Here is a 17,704-nt window from a genome sequence, read left to right on the forward strand (position 1 = left end):
ACAATTGCCTAAACTCTCATATGAGGTGTGCTTTTAGCAGACTTGGTGTTTTTTTTTTTTAAGCCTCTCTAATAAATCCATTGACCTATTTTATGTTGGTTTCTCTAAAACCCAAATGGTTGAAGAGAGAGAAACCAGAAGAGGAATTATATTGTTGGGTTTTTAAAAATAAATTTATTTATTTTATTTATTTATTTTTGGCTGCATTAGGTCTTCGTTGCTGGGTGCGGGCTTTCTCTAGTTGCAGGGAGCGGGGGCTACTCTTCGTTGCAGCGCGCGGGCTTGTTATTGTGGTGGCTTCTCTTGTTGCGGAGCACAGGCTCTAGGCGCGGGTTTCAGTAGTTGTGGCTCACGGTATCTAGAGCGCAGGCTCAGTAGTTGTGGCGCACGGGATTAGTTGCTCTGCGGCACGTGGGATCTTCCCGGACCAGGGCTCGAACCCGTGTCCCCTGCACAGGCAAGCGGATTCTTAACCACTGCACCACCAGGGAAGCCCATATTGTTTTGTTTTGTTTTGTTTTTTTGCGGTACGCGGGCCTCTCACTGTTGTGGCCTCTCCTGTTGCGGAGCACAGGCTCTGGACGCGCAGGCTCAGCGGCCATGGCTCGCGGGCCCAGCTGCTCCGCGGCATGCAGGATCTTCCCGGACCGGGGCACGAACCCGTGTCCCCTGCATCGGCAGGCGGACTCACAACCACTGCGCCACCAGGGAAGCCCATGTTTTAAACTCATTATCCCTATTTAAAATACTTAATTGCAAAGTGATTAAAGTTTCTCTTGTGCCATAATCTGCTATTTTCCCTTTTTCAGGTTTTTGCATTTTGAAAGTGATCAGATCCTTATGTACGTAATAGGGCTTTAACAAACTGTGCATTTAGCTTCTCCAGGCTCTCTACTGTCACAGAAAACCACAGGACATTTGGGAGTTTGGGGTTCTTTTCCTCCTAATGGGCTCAGTTTGCCATGATTTGGGAGAGGAAGAGCTCTTGGTGCAGGGGCAGGGATATTTTGCCTGTGCCCGCTTAGACCTCTTCCTTTAAACACACCCATGGGAGATTCACAGGCTAGACACTAGGACACTTGAGAGTCTAGGACACCAATGAATCTCATACACTTGCCGATCTAATAGACTCTCTCCCAGACTTGAGACTTGACCTGAGGCCAGGAGTCTATAGGTCTGACAGTGTGTGTTGGAGCCAGCTTCTACTGTCATGAAAGGACTGATCCTGATTGAACACTTCTCTTCCCAGTTTCACGGTCAATGATATCACATTGGTAGTAATCACACTGGTGATTTTGAATCAGCCATGTGGAGAGTGTATATACACCATGGAAACCCAAATGCTGCAAATCAGGAGTCCCCTCCATCCCCTGAGGCCAGGGATGGTTGTTAACCATTTATCAGCAAGCCCCTGTGCTAAACCCTTTCCCTGTCTTGGAGGTGGGGAGGGGTGCCAAGAGAGGTGGGTGGGAAGCAGGCTTCTTCTATTGTCCTAGATTCTATGTGGCCATTAAATGATAGAAAATGAATGACCGGAAGAGCTATAATGCACAATGCTCTCAGCTTTGGCTAATCTATATTTCTTTGGAACAAGATGAAATAGGTTTAATATGAGATTTTCTCTTTTCATAACAAATATTTGATTTGAAAGTAAAAAAATATTTGATTTTAAAATCTGTTTTTTAGTAGCTACATTGTATTTGGTGACTTACCTTCAGACTTAAAAACCTTTTCTTAAAAAGCAAAACAAAACAAAAAAAACCTTTTCTTTTCTAACAATTTTATCCCATTTACCCAAAAAAAAGACAGGCTTTTATTTATTTATTTTGAAATTTATGTCAAAAGCCCTTAAACTAATCTGTGGAGTTGACATACGATTTTTTTTCTATAAGTGATTACTGAATTTTGTAGTGAGGGGAGGGTAGGATGCATAGTGATACACAGAATAATAACAAAAAAGAATTAAGGAATATAATTCAAGATGCCTGATTCAAGATGTAATCAGACATTATCTTAGGTTTTTTTTTTTTTCCATTTGAATCAACAGACAGCCACAGTCAATATATTAGAAAAAGCCTTTCTGGACTGCAAGTGTTTGCCTGTGCTTTATTTATGACTTACTGAGTTATTTATTCAAAATTAGTTATTATTCAAAAATAACTTTTTCTAATGGCATCTTGATTGTATTTCCATATTCTGTATTTTCTAGCTTTAAATTACCATGGAGGTTCCTTATCAGAGTCTTCTTCACAATAAACATGCAAACTGAAACAGTACCCCCCCCAATTTATTCAGCATCTTAAAAAAATATTTTTCTAAATGACTTAAATCTTCCCCCTTCAAATTCCAAGACCTTTTGGAAACCATTTTTCTGGAATCCCTTTTAAATGTTTTAAACATGTTCCTTATTTCTCAAACTAAGAGCTTAAACTTTCCTTGCCAGGATAGGGCCAATCATTTTCCTGTAATGCAGAGCAACCATTTTTTTTTCAGCTTTTTGTTTGTTTGTTTGTTATTTTGGGAATTATTTTTAACATCTTTATTGGAGTATAATTGCTTTACATGGTGTGTTAGTTTCTGCTGTATAACAAAGTGAATCAGTTATACATATACATATGTCCCCATATCTCTTCCCTCTTGCGTCTCCCTCCCTCCCACCCCTCTAGGGGATCACAAAGCACCGAGCTGATCTCCCTGTGCTATGCGGCTGCTTCCCACTAGCTATCCGTTTTACATTTGGTAGTGTATATATGTCCATGCCACTCTCTCACTTCGTCCCAGCTTACCCTTCCCCCTCCCCATGTCCTCAAGTCCATTCTCTAAAACGTCTGTGTTTTTACACCTGTCCTGCCCCTAGGTTCTTCAGAACCATTTTTTTTTTTAGAATCCATATATATATATATGTTAGCATACAGTATTTGTTTTTCTCTTTCTGACTTACTTCACTCTGTATGACAGACTCTAGGTCCATCCACCTTTTAAATTTTGTTTATATCCTTAAATGCCAAAGTGTGAAACGACCTTTGTCACTGGTGTGCTCATTTGTCCTGGCTCAGCTAGCCCTGCTTCCCTCCCCTCCTTTAGCCTCTGGAGTAGTGTTTATTTACTATTGGCACTGAACCCCACTCACCAAACTTGTTGAGAATTACACACTAGATTCAATTTTATTAAGGCTTCAGCCTTATAAGTGAGGGTGTAAGAAGTAAAAATTTTCACTTGTCAGGAGACTTTGTTGTGGGCATATCAAGCACTTGGTATCCTTATCTGGAATATGGGGTAATGAAATCTATTCTGAAGAATGGTTGTGAGAGGCAACAGGAAAGGCACCTGAAATTGATCTGTAGGATGTAAAGTGCTAAACCAACTGCCAGGCTGCCTCTGGGGGCTGGACAGCTGCAGGTCCCACTGCTGCTGGAATTCAGAGCCACCTCTGCTTCTCTTTAGAAGAGGAGCTACTCGAGTAATTCTAGCAAACCCAAGGGTGTTTTTATCTATCTAATTGGTTTATGGTTAGATTGACTAAGGGGAACTGGGAAGAAATTCAACTTTTTGCATCTTGAGTTTCTCTGCTTTTAAATACAGAGTGGTGCTTTGAGCCTAAAAATTATTCAAATCTTTTGACCTAGTAATCTCTGTTCTAAGACTTAATCCTACAGAAATAGTCAGAAATAACAACAAAGATTTATGCATAAACATGTTTTTCATTACACCTTCATCCTTTTTTTTATGATGGTCAGCAGAAGAAGCCTTTGGCTGTGTCCCAGAAAGCACATTGCACCAAGGTTTGCAGACATTGGTTTGCATTTATTTAAACTGTCACGGGATGCCTTTCTTTGTGAGCAGATTCCAAATATTCGTTGCACACCTAAATCTTGGGTGGATGTTAGCAGTGTAAGGGTACACTGTACTTGAAGGAGTCAAAAATACATACAAACATTAGCAGACAGCAGTGCTGGATATTATGGTTTAGCCTCCCTGCATTTTAGATCTTACAGACCCAAACTCATCCTTGACTCTGGCTATGTATATTTCATACCATTCTGTGTATGAACAAAATACTGTTGTCAGTCTGGCTTCTCTGAGAGCAGACATCAAGACATAACTAGCCATGTAAGAGGTTTATTGTAGGAAAAGCTGGTGAAGAAAGGAGAAAGAGAGCAGGAGGGGGCGAGTTGTTTTAAAAAACAAACAGAAAAACCCAGGGTACTCCTGTATAAATCCTATAATCTAGATTTTGTTGATTGCACCCCAGTGGTATTATTTAACATGTTTTTCTGGCCCCTAAGTATCAGATCTAGAGGCTGGATCACATTAGAATTTAGATTGTTTGCTCCTTCCCTTTCTCCCCACCCTCCCTCCCTCCCTCCCTCCCTTCCTTCCTTCCTTCCTTCTTTGTAACTACTTCATACATGGTGGTATGTGCTTCCATTAAGAGGCAAGTAACATCTGGTTATCTTTTTTTGGTCATGTTAGCAGCTGTTGACAATCATTGCACCAGATCTATTAATTCATTAGGGGTTGCAAAATGCTGATGTTCTAATTATTCCTGTCTTCACTTATTAGCTAGCATACTTTTATACAGCGAAATCTCCCTTTGTTAGCTATTTGGTTGCCTTGAGGTTTGGTGCAAATAAGAAGGGTAGAATGAATGCCAAATTGTTTTTTGGGGTTTTTTTTGTTCTTTTGCCGTACGCGGGCCTCTCACTGTTGTGGCCTCTCCCGTTGCGGAGCACAGGCTCTAGACGCGCAAGCTCAGCGGCCATGGCTCACGGTCCCAGCCGCTCCGCGGCATGTGGGATCTTCCCGGACCGGGGCACGAACCCGTGTCCCCTGCATTGGCAGGCGGACTCTCAACCACTGTGCCACCAGGGAAAACCCTTTTTTGTTTTTTTAAATGATAAGTTTGTTCCTTAGCATTCTCCAAAGGTGACCAATGAGAGGTTTTGTTTGTTTGTTTAGTATTATTATGAGTGGATTTAAGCCATTGCCTTTGTTATTATTTATTTATTTATTTTTGGCTGCGTTTGCTCTTCCTTGCTGCGCGGGCTTTCTCTAGTTGCAGGCAGTGGGGGCTACTCTTTGTTGCGGTGCGCGGGATTCTCATTGCGGTGGCTTCTCTTGTTGCGGAGCACGGACTCTAGGCACACGGGCTTCAGTAGCTGTGGCACGCGGGCTCTGTAGTTGTGGCACACAGGCTTAGTTGCTCCGTGACATGTGGGATCTTCCCAGACCAGGGCTCAAACCCGAGTCCCCTGCATTGGTAGGTGGATTCTTAACCACTGTGCCACCAGGGAAGTCCCTGTTATTTTTACTTGATACTCAAATTGTTCCATCTCTAGCCAGTGGGAGTTCACCTAGGTAGGTTTCTGAGTCTTTTTGTCATACTCCTCATGGTCTCTGTTAGCCTCCTTGCTTTCTGGTGACTTGAGGTTCCAGACCCATCTTGTATATTTCCTGCCCTAAATTTGCACTTAATTTCATTGTTCTTTCATCTAAATTTCCTGATCTCCAGGCCCAAAACCCTGGATCTCAGTGACAGCAGCCTGATTACTCATTTGCTTTATTCTGCATTATATACATAATGGCCTCAAAATAATAGTTCTAATCCTAGCACCCACAAAATGATCACTGATCTTTGTCTTTAGGATAGATACCATTAGAACTGTCAAGTTACTGAGTTTTAAAATCACTAAGAATAGTTCCTCTCCTCAACCACTGGTATACATATTTAGGTATCATTTGTATCATTTTACTAAACTTATCCCTGGTGTCATTCTTATTTCCCTTTCACCCTAATATTCTAACATTTTTTTTCTCCTTGAAGTATGTTTATCTGTGTAGTCTGCTTCGTATTTTTTGTAACAGGAGGATAAAGATAACTAGGTATAAGATAGCATTTGAAGTGCAAAAATGTATTGATAGATTTAAAAATGTATATACAGACATTTATTTCCTTACTCTGTGAGCTGAGAAGTCCCAGAAGCAATGATAGCCCAGTAGTGATGGGCACACCTAGAACCCAGATCTTGATTTCTAATACTGTTCTCCAATAAAAGGCACCAAGGCTCACTGAAGAAATAGCTGATTGTAGGGCTGGGCAGAGAAAGACAAGAAGAGCCTGGAACATCTCTTAATGCCAGAAAGTAAGGAAGTGCTCAAACACACGCATACACACATAATGATGCAGGCACATCAGAGGGACACAAGAGCTTCCCAGTGACCAAAGCTGAAACAATTTGAGCAACAAAATAAATAACATAGTATTGGACTATAACCCAAAGTATAAAACAACTATGTATGACTCCATAGGGATATAAGTCAGTGGTGAAGTAAATAAATAAATGGGAGAGAAGAGGCAAATCTCCTGTGCAGATGAATTTCAAGTCATTTATGTCAATACTCCACCCTCAAGGAAGTAGGACATACCTCCCTACTTCTTAAGTGCAGGCTGTACATAGACTTCCTTGCAAAGAGTATAGCATGGAAGGGGAAAAAAAGAATAACTTTACAGTGGAGAAACCTGGCAAACATTACCTCAGCCAGGTGAACAAGATTAACATCAGTGATAAGTCATGTTGATAACATGCACCCTTGATATAATGTTAATCCACAACACTTTCCTCTACTTTTCTGGTATTACTATACTTTTGTTTGCTTGTGTTTTGCCTTTTTTGAGCTGTACTGTGTGGCTTGCGGGATCTTAGTTCCCTGACCAGGGAATTGAACCAGGGCCACGGCAGTGAAAGAACCAAGTCCTAACCACTGGACTGCCAGGGGATTCCCTTACTATACTGGGTTTAAAAATCTATCTTCTATGAAGGTTTTTGTTTATGAGTGAAAGCCTGTACTCAGCTTTGAGCCAATGAATAAAGTATGAAACGTGCTTCCTGCCTTTGGTAACTTTTAATCTAGCGGGGAAAACATGATATAGCAAGCATGTAATCCAGGTTTAAATGATAGGAGGTCATTATAGGGGGAGTTTAAATTGAGAAAAGCACAGAGATACTGGGGGCTGTTGTAAGCCAGGGGGAATTTCCAGGAAAACATACTTCTGTTTATACAATCAGGATTTCTAGAAGAGTGGCGTGATAAGGGTTGATTTAGGGGTTCAACAAATTCCCTTACATATGATTATCACCAAAACCCCCCAAATACATTTTTTAAATTATTACATTTTTCAACCAACCTTATGATAGATAATAAAATTAACTTATGATAGATAATGTAATATATGCTAGATTATAAAATTGGTGGCTCAGTTCATCACAGTATACTCAGAATTTATTAGATAGCACAGTCAATGAATTGTGTCTGATACCTGCATTTATATTATATGTAGACCTGTTTAAATGTTGAATGTTTCACATATAGGTGTTAATATGTTCCTCGACTTTGTTTTCCTTTTTTTTCCTTTTAGGATTATCTGCCGCCAAACTCTTAGCAGAACATGAAGTTAATGTTTTGGTTTTAGAAGCCCGGGACAGAGTTGGAGGAAGAACATACACAGTGAGGGTAAATGATTTTAATACTTAACGTATAAAATCTCACACAAACTAGAGATGGGGGTCACTGGAAGTCACAGAGCTGGAGGAAATCTCAAGAGTTTATGCAGTTAAGCCGTTGGTCCTCCATAACCCTAAACTACTGCATTAAATAAGTATCTGTTCTTTTCAACAAGCACCCACCAAAGAGTGACAGCTTCTGACCTTCAGTAGCTTACATTCTAGTGAAGAAAACAAACGTGAACAAATAACTTCAATACAGCGTCGTCATTTCCATACTAGAGACCTAAATAGAGTATATAGCGTCTCAGGTGAGGTTACGGTTGGGCTGGACTTGAAGTGACTGTACGTTCACCACACACACACACACACACACACACAGACATACACACACAGTATAGGTTCCTTATTTATTTATCCAAGAATACACAACTTAAAAGAAGTGTGACCACAGTAAGCAGAGGCAAATGTAGCATATTTCTGTGTCGCTTTTTCCTTAGTCCTTGTTCCCTAAGAGGTGTGCTGCTCCGGTGGGGTCAGCTAGACATAAGGAAGCCCAGTTCTTGCTACATCACTGCCTTCTTATACTTGGGCTTACATCACCGTTTTGGAAAAATGCATGCTAACTGGTGTTTACTACTATTTGAAGAAATGGTTGCAGGATGTTGAAATCTGGAACTGATGAAAGTACACAGGGAAGAAGGTAAGGTAGAAAGGAAGTACGGACAAAGAGGGAAGTTTGGGAAACATTAAGATTTAAAGGGGGTGCAGAGGCAGAGGAGCCAGAGAGAAGCAGTGGAGGCTGGGGAGGAAGACCAGATTAGGGCAGTGCCATGAAAATCAGCGGAGGAAAGAGAAGGGGTGATACATCGAATCAGATGCCAGGGGCATTTGACACAGGATGAAGGCTGAGTAGGGGCCCTTGTGTTTGGCATTTAGAAGGTCACTAATGAGCCCCCTTGCTAGAGCACAGAAACAGCGCTGAAGGCTGGAGATTGGCAGTAAGGACAAAACCAGACTGTTGAAGTGACTGGAAGGAGAGGAAGCCTCTATCTAATTAGGAGATGTGTCAGATTTATAACAGAATGGCTTATGCAGTGATAATAACAATGGGTTAAGCAATACAAACATTCAGTTATTTTACATAAGAAGAAGTCCGGTGGTAGGTAGTCCAGGCTGGGGCCGGGGTTCAGCTTTGTCATAGAATCTTTAGGCTCTTTCTGTCTTTCTGCTCAGCCATTCTTTTCCCGTTGGCTTATTGCCTAATGGTAACCAGATGGCTGCAGCATCTGTCAGCCTCAAGTCCTCACTCAAGGCAGGAAAGAGCGTGAAGAGGCGGCCCCAGTCTTATCTGCAACAAAGCCTTTCCTTTACCAGAAGACCCCAGCAGACATTTGCTTTATAGTCTCATTGGCTAGGTTCGGGGCACACAGCTACCCTGAGCTGCTAGGGAGCCTGGGAAAGCAAGTCTCTAACATTTCCAGGCTGCATAATAGAAGCAGGCATGGGAAAGAGGGAATATAAATGGATATGAAATAGCCGACCAACATCTGAACTAGGATATTGTACCAGCCATTTCAGTCACCCCAAGCCAAGCTCCCCTTCTGTCATTCACTTTCTGCCTTTTTAGATGTACAGGGATGTATCATAAGCCATTTTTACCTTGCTCAGCTCTAAGAGTACCCTACAGCCTTGCTACTCAAAGTAACCTGTGGGCCAGCAGCCTCGGAATCACCCTGGAACTTGATAGAAATGCAGAATCTCAGGTCCTGTCCCAGACCTGCTGAATCTGACTCTGCATTTTGATAAGATCCGTAGGGGATGCTACAGAAGTGCTGCTCTTTGGTGTATGCTCGCTTGCTTTAAATTAATGTGAATCCAGATTAATTGCATTTGGAGAATTTGAGTACCTCCTCAGATGTAGTCCTCTGAGAGGCTATTGGTCTGGGAGTGAGGAGACTGGGATTCTGGCCCCTGTACTGGCCCAACACACTGTCATACCTTGGGTAAGTACTATTAGCACTTTACATGTCACTTTTCTCATCTGGGCAGTGAGATATAATCTAAATGTACTTGAAGCTCCCTCCGACTTCAAGTTCTAATTGAAGGCAATGTGTTGTAGTGCAAAAGAAAGATTGCATATTCTGCCTGTACCAGCTTGTTACATATGATTCGCCTGTCGTTTTCTGAAAAACATTCCTTTATTTTGGAGATAGGTATTAAGTTGTCCCTTTGCCCTACTTTTCTTATCTCTAAAACCTTTTGGTTATTAAATAGGAGCATCCGTCGTGTTACGGATTTTTCAGTTAAGAACAAGTTTCTTTGTACAAGGGAAATGAGAATTCCAACGTGCTTATCCCCATCTCTGTTATTGTCCCAGGCTGCTTTTTCATGCTACATCATTTATATATGCCAGCACCATACAGGAACTATTGCGTATTAAGCATCATATTAAAATTCCCTTTAGGTATGTGAGAGAGGAACTCTGAAATGCTTAGAAAGTAGGACTTGACATCTATAAGATTTAAAATAAATAGAAGGGAAAAAGGGGGGCTTTACAAAGCAGGGACAGAAATGGTATTTAATCAGAAACTGAATTTAATATTCTTACAGTTGCTTCTACTAGAATAATCAATTAGGATTTGGGGAGGAGATGCCATAAAAATTACTCTAGATCTTTAAGTATCGAAATGTCAAATTTGATATTGTCACTTGGCAACTGTTCAAATAGATCTTCTATTTGTTCAGAACCTCCCAATTTTCCCTAGTGTGATTCCCCCATAATTCTTCAGGACCAAATTAATTAAGTTGAAATGCCTGCAAGGCTACCACAGGGTTGGTGTTATTTGTTTCCTAATATAGTTGCGTGTTTGTGGCCTCTTCAAAGGCTGAATAATGAGATCAAATGCAAGATCCTAAAGACTGAGGGGCAACATAGCAGAATATGGTATTACAGTTCCAGTATCTTCATGCTGAATCTGGGGCACCTCCTTTCAAATGTTTCGACTTTGTAAAGAAGCATTCTGTAAAACGCCTCATGCTTTTTACTACTTCACTTAGGATTATTTACTTTAAATAGTGTCTGTGTTCTAAAGACATCTTTTTTGGAAACTCCCAAGAATTCGGTTACTGTCTTTGTTAAATTTTATTGGAATACTGACTTCAGTTTTGTGCTTCCTGTCTTAAAAAGGATGTTGGAGACTAGAGAAGGTTTGGAGCACAACACCAATAGTTAGTAAAAGGGAAAGTTAGGATTATATGAGGGACAGATGAAAGAAGTCAAAGGAACAGATCACTTCTGGTATTATGGCAGAGTGGAAGCCTGATTGACTCTCCCTCTTAAAATAAAATGCTGAATAAAATATACTGTGCTACCCTGAACTTAGAAGTTTGCAGATCTCCTGGATGTTGAACAGACATCTCAAACTTCACACCTCCAAACTGAATTTCTTTTCTTCTTCATCAAGAACACTATTCTAGGGACTTCCCTGGTGGTCCAGTGGTTAAGACTCTGCACTTCCACTGCAGGGGGCACGGGTTCGATCCCTGGTCGGGGAACTAAGATCCCGCATGTCGTGTGGCATGGCCTAAATAAATAAATAAATAAAATAAAAATTAAAAGCTTATCCCCAGCACAAGAAACCATGAACAAAATGAAAGGCAGCCAACCAGTATGGTAGATAATATTTGGAAACCATCTATCTGATAAGGGGTTAATAACAAATTATAAGGAACTCATACAACTCAATAGCAAAATAAAACAAAAGAAACAGGGGCTTCCCTGGTGGCGCAGTGGTTAAGAATCTGCCTGCCAATGCAGGGAACATGGGTTCGAGCCCTGGCCCAGGAAGATCCCACATGCCGTGCAGAGCAACTATGCCTGTGTGCCACAACTACTGAGCCTGTGCTCTAGAGCCCACGAGCCACAACTACTGAGCCTGTGTGCCTAGAGCCTGTGTTCTGCAACAAGAGAAGCCACCACAGTGAGAAGCCCACGCACCACAACGAAGAGTAACCCCCTCCTGCCGCAACTAGAGAAAGCCCGTGTACAGCAAAGAAGACCCAACACAGCCAAAAATAAACAAATAAATTTATATTTAAAAAAAGAAACAAACAAATCCAATAAACTGATTTAAAAAAAAAAAAAAAGAACACTATCCCAGCAGCCTTCCCGGTAAAGGAGGATGGCAACTCCCAAAAAAACTCGGAGTCATGCTCAACACTGTGAGACCCCACATTCATTCTGTCAGGAAATTCTTTTGGCTCTGCCTTCAAAATATACCCAGAATTCAACCCTTCCCTCCACTTCCGTGGCGCCCAGCTGTGGGAGCCACCGTGATCTCTAGGGCAGATTACTGCAGTAGCCTCTTAAATAATTTCCCTGCTTTTTACCCTTGTCCCTTATAATCTAGCCTTAGCCTTAGTGCGACAGCCAGAATGAACCTTTCAAACCTAAGTCAGATCTTGGCACTTCTGTGCTCAAAACCTTTCAAAGGCTGCACTTCTCACTCAGAGTAAAAGCCAGTGTCCTTTCAATGTCTTGTGACACATACCATGATCTGCCCCCTTCCCCCCCCAACCCCCGCCCTGCAACTTCTCTACTCTCATCTCCAGTTCTCTTTTCCTTGCTCACTCTGTTCCAGACACATTGGCCTGTGTTCTTTGAACACACCAGGCAGATTTCTCCCTTAGAATCTTTGCAGTGGCTCTTTCTTCTGCCAGGAACGCTCTTGTCCCAAATATGCACATGGATAACTCCCACACCTCCTTCAAGTCTTTTACGCAAATATCACCTTTTCTCAGAGGCCTACATGTCCCTTGTATTTGAAGCTGAAATCTTTCCTTCTCTCCTCTGCAGTTTCAATCTGCCCTGTCCTTCTCTAGTTGTTTTTTTTCTTTTTCACTGTTGTTATCAACTTCTAAGATACTTATTTATTATGTTTGTGGTTCATTTTCTGTCTCTTCCTACCAAATGAAAGCCCCTTGAGAGCAGGGATTTTTATTTTGTTCACTGATGTAACAGAAGTTTCTTGAGCAGTACCTGGCACCTTGTAGGCACTCAAGATATAGTTGTTGAATGAACTAATGAATCCCCAAAGCAAAGTAAAAACATGAAGCCTAGGGATTAAATGAGCTCAAAATTTGACTTTCACCTCGAATGTCTGCTGAACCCTGAAGACTCTGCAATTCCACTGTGATGGCTGTATGGCATGCAGGGGACAGGAAATAAAATCCAGAACCTGGGAATTTAATAGGAAACACTCCAAATTGTAATCCTCTGTGCTATGCTCTGTACATGAAAGTGAAAGAGAAATAAACCTTACCCTTCTAAAAGGGAGAAAAATAAAGCTTGCCTTCATCCATGGCTTCAATCTAAATTTACACTACCTATATGGTGTGAAAAACCTTGGACAGAATATTTAAAGTGCCAAGGTGGCTGGCAGAAATAGACTCAAATCATTTCCACCCAGGCCTCAAATAACTTACACAGAAAAAGTTCTAAGGAAAATCAGCAACTCATAGTCAAAAGTGACAGCATACAAGGAAACAAGGCACTAAAGGAAAATAAATAGAAAAAATGATCCAGAAAGATTTTGCAATAGTTGAAGTATACACAGAATAAAAAATTACTGTAGCATGTTTTAAAGAAAAGACGTGCTTAAAATTAGCAGCAGGGAAAAGAAACTTAAAAAAATGATCAAGTAGTTTAAAAATAATTTCTAGAAATGAAAATGTACTGATTAAAATGAAAAAACTCAGGGACAGATTAAACAGTGTATTAGACATAGCTGAAGTGAATGAGTGAACTAGATCAGAAGGAATTATCTATAATGCAGTTCAGAGATAAAGATTGGAAAATACGTTATGTGGGGCAAGGGCAGGAGCAACTAAGACATGAAAGATAGTGTTATGATGGTATGAAAAAATAATGGCTGAGGATTTTCCAGCATTGTTGGAAGATACCAGGAAACCTAACAAGTCCACAGCATGAAAAAGGAAAAGAAATTCTCACCCACACACAGAAGCTGCAGTATACCAAAGAAAAGAGATCTTAAAAAAATTCCTTTAAGTCTAAAAGTAATTTTTTTAAAAAAAGAGAAAGACAAATTATGCATACTCTGAAAAAAATCAATAATTAGACTTATTGATTGCTGTTGAGTGACCCTTCAACAGCAAAAACAGATGCCAGAAGATAAACAGTATCTTCACTGTTCTGAGAGAGAAAGAGAAAATAACCAGAATTTGTTACTTGCTAGAACTATCTTTTTATCAGACTGACAAAAATAGAGAGTTTAGGACTCAGATTAGAGGAAATTATAAAGGCTGTGTTTTAAGAAGAAGGAAAATGATAACAAATTAAAGGTCTGAAATTTAAGAGGAGACAATGAGCAAAGATACTGGTAAATATTTAAATAAAATTCAGCAACATCAACAGAATAAAACAAAATAACATCAAATTTGTTGGGAGACAAATAAACCTGAAGTAAGGTACTTTTATGGTTTACAGATTAGGAGAAGGTTGATCACAGTTGATGCATGAAGGTTTTGTATTTTTCAATAGAAAGATAATATATTGATAAACTTTAGAATATATTAAGTATGCATGTTAATATAGCTAGAAAAAAAATAGGCCTGACAGTATAACTTCCAAACAAGTAGAAGAAAAACTTAAAACAAAAGGAAGAAAGCCCTTAATCCAAAAGAAGAAATCAGGCATAAAACTGTTAAAGTGGGACAAATGGAAAGCCATAATAAAATAAGTAAAGTTAAGACATTTTAAAAGAAATAATAATATAAATGGGCTAAACTTCTCAGTTAAAAGGGGGGAAATGTCAGAATAAAGAAAACTCTAACCGAAGGATAGAAAAAGAGATAGTATACAAATACTAATCTAAGCTATTTTACCTATATTAATATCAGACAAAATAAGGTTTAAACAAAAAAATGTTTCATTGAATTAAGTTTCAATACATAGTGATAAAAGACCCAGAAGACCGAACAATTCTAAACTTGTATATGTATATACTGAATAATGTAGCCTCAAAATATAAAGCAAAAATTGACAGGAATCAAAGATAAATGCCCAATAGTGTAGGGGATTTTTAACATATTTTTCTAAGTCAATAATAAATGAAGCAAACAAAGGCTGAGCACAATTAATCTTTTTCTAATGGACATGTATAAAACATGCATATTACTTATCAGAAGACTATGTTCTTTTCATGCAGAAATGGAAAATCTTTGAAAATCAACCATGTGCTAGGTCATAAAGTAAGCCTCAAGGATTGATATCATATAATCCATATTCTTTGACCACAATGCAGTTATGACAGAAAGATAACTAAAAAAATTCCAGTTGTAGAAATTAAAACATGACAAAACGTTTAGAAACATAGATCTAGACAGAAATTGTAATGGAAATTTGAAAATACTTAAAACCGCACAATAATGGAAATACTAAAATAAAGTTGTGGATGTAGCTAAAACCATATTAGAGGAAGATTCATAGCCTAAATTTTTGTATTAGAAAAGAACAAAAGTATGTTCTTTTGTTGAATGAATGAGCTAAGCATGCAAGGAATTAGAAAATTAAGAGTATAAAAAATCCAAAAAAGAGGAAAAAAGAGCATAAATCAATGGTATAGAAAATACTCAATAAAGATGATCAATGAAACAAACGTTGATTCTTTGAAGAGTCCTATTAAAACTAGACAAGTGTCTGATAAGATTTTTCAAGGAAAAGGAAAAAGAGACATCTCTAAACAATAAAAGGGATGAAAATGAAGATATAACTACTGATACAATAAACAATAAATAAATGTAAAGAAGAGATCATGAACTTTAAAGCAATAGTTTTGAAACATATGAAATGTATATATAATGAGAAAATATAATTTAAGAATAGAAAGAAATTTAAGAAATAGAAAACGTGAGTAGTGCTTTAACCACAAAATAAATTGAACCTGTAATTTAAATTTTTCCCACAATGAAAACACTAAGCCTAGATAGCTCTACAGGTGTGTTCTACCTAATGGTCAAAGAAGAGATTATTCTATTTATATACGAACGCCTTCTAGAGAATAGAAGGAAGTATGATTTCTAACTCATGAGATTAACAGTACTGTAATACAAGAAAACAGACAAGGGCTGGAGAAGAAAGGAGAATCATGGGGCAATCTCAGTCTCATTTATAAACACAGATATAAAAATTCTAAACAAAATGTTAGCAAAGCATATCTTGCAATGGAAAGATAATATTAGGTTATATTACCCCAGGAAGGCAAGGTTGCGTAATTCTAGACAATCGATTTTCTGGAAATAACAGATTAGGTAAATTATCCCAACCCTCCCACTACATATAAGGAAACTAGACAAATTGCACTGTGTACACACACACACACACACACACACACACACACCTTCAAAGCATCAGAGAGCTAACAAGATAGTGAAGAATCACTAGACCAACATCCAGAAAACATTGACCTGCTTTTTCCCCTGGGAGTGGAGAAGTGAGAGTTTGCTGACCACTGAAGAAGCAAGTGAGAGACTGAGAAGTACTTTTCAAAAGTCTTACAAAGCTAGGGCAACTGAAGGTCAAGTCCAGAGCCCACCAAAGTGTGTATATGGAGGGATGTGTTGGTAAACTCCTTGTGCTTTGGGTTGGACTGTGTCCTAGCGCTAAGGGTAAACAGCAAAAGGACTAGGCCACGTTGCATTTCAGCCTGCCTTCAAATTGTCTCAGGCACACAAAATGCAATAAAGTTATCTAGTATTGTTAGTGTCCCCAGATGCTGGGCAGAAGCAGTCATAAATCCTCTCTGAGAAAGATATAATCCTCCCAGGATTCAGATAATTTCTATATTTTCTCAAATTCAGTCAGTGGGACACAATAAAAAATGATCAGGCAAACAAGGAGAAACGGCAACGCGAATTAGAACTGGTATAAACAACAAAATAGAAACAGACCCATAAGAAGTTATTACAAACACATGGAGGAATTATTACTCACCAATGCACAATTTTATTTTATTTATTAATTTTTTTTGCAATTTATTGATTAAACCATGGGGAAATGTGTTACTAAAACAGCTGAGAAAAATGGAAAAGTGCATTTAAGAAGAGGAAAGTAAATTTTGGTTTATGGAGGAAGGTTTGCATATTTATAAAATATTTTTTAGGTATATGAATCTTTTCATACCTTTTGGTACTCTTTTCCTATGATGCATTCTTCCCTGCAAGTGTTTTAAAATAGAATCAGGAGCCCACCAGTGTGGGCTGATTGAAGATTTCATCTGCTGGAAATCAGAGAATTAGGTCTAATAAAACTCTGGGTGACCCCTCCAGCAACAACCCCAAAGAAAAGCATAGAAAATAAAGCTAAATGCTTTGAAAAGGATCTAGATCGGCAGGGCGTACTACAGTGTTCTTTATTGTTTATGCGTGTTATTGCTGAATCAGCCTCACCAATAACTCGACAAATGGGATTGCTTAATGACGAGTGTACTATAGGGTTGGAGTAGAGTAGAAAGATTTGCTATTTTCAGTGGCACTTTATAAGAGAGATGTAAGGCACATTTAAATTGTAAAAAATAAACAGGGTTATTTTTTATAAGACATAGAAACATCTGTTTTAGAGTTCTAACTAAAGTCTTCCGGACACTTTTTCTGTTTCTACAGAACCAACATGTTGATTACGTAGACGTTGGCGGGGCTTATGTGGGACCAACCCAGAACAGGATCTTACGGTTATCTAAGGAACTGGGTTTAGAAACTTACAAAGTGAACGTAAATGAGCGTCTTGTTCAATATGTCAAGGTAAGCCTGATGTTTGACTCAACTGACCAACAGGGGAGCATTTTATTTGGGAAAGCATTTGGTTTTGCTTTTAGTTGTTTTTTCTCAAAGCAATCATAAAAGTAGGTTCTCAGCTTTAAAGTAGTACTCTGCCTTTCTTTTCTTCTTCTTTTTAAAAAATCCCTGCGGACTCCTGGAATCACTGCAAGTGATCATGCTTCAGCTTTGTTCTCCTCCACCTCACCCACTATGGCCCTTGAAGGCTACACTCCTTCCTTCCCCTCCCTCTGGAGGTGGGGGAGACACCAGAAATAGACCCCCACACACACACACATAGAGCCCAGGCAGCCCCTGAGGCACCTATGAGGCAGTTCTAAGGCCCCAAGGAACACAACAGTTTGAGG

The 17,704-nt window shown here is 39.4% G+C and overlaps 1 protein-coding gene across 2 annotated transcripts in view; it reads left to right on the forward strand.

Annotated features, from left to right (window-relative positions):
- MAOA (monoamine oxidase A) overlaps positions 1 to 17,704 on the forward strand; it is a 72,708-nt gene that overhangs the window by 10,626 nt on the left and 44,378 nt on the right. Inside the window, exons 2-3 of one of the 2 annotated variants that reach the window (XM_065900850.1) lie at positions 7,418 to 7,512; positions 17,184 to 17,321. In XM_065900850.1, coding sequence (XP_065756922.1) covers positions 7,418 to 7,512; positions 17,184 to 17,321 — 233 coding nt within the window. The remainder of the gene's footprint in view (positions 1 to 7,417; positions 7,513 to 17,183; positions 17,322 to 17,704) is intronic. The other variant, XM_065900851.1, reaches the window with a different exon arrangement.

Source organism: Phocoena phocoena, chromosome X (assembly GCF_963924675.1).
Source record: "Phocoena phocoena chromosome X, mPhoPho1.1, whole genome shotgun sequence".
Classification (NCBI taxonomy): domain Eukaryota; kingdom Metazoa; phylum Chordata; class Mammalia; order Artiodactyla; family Phocoenidae; genus Phocoena; species Phocoena phocoena.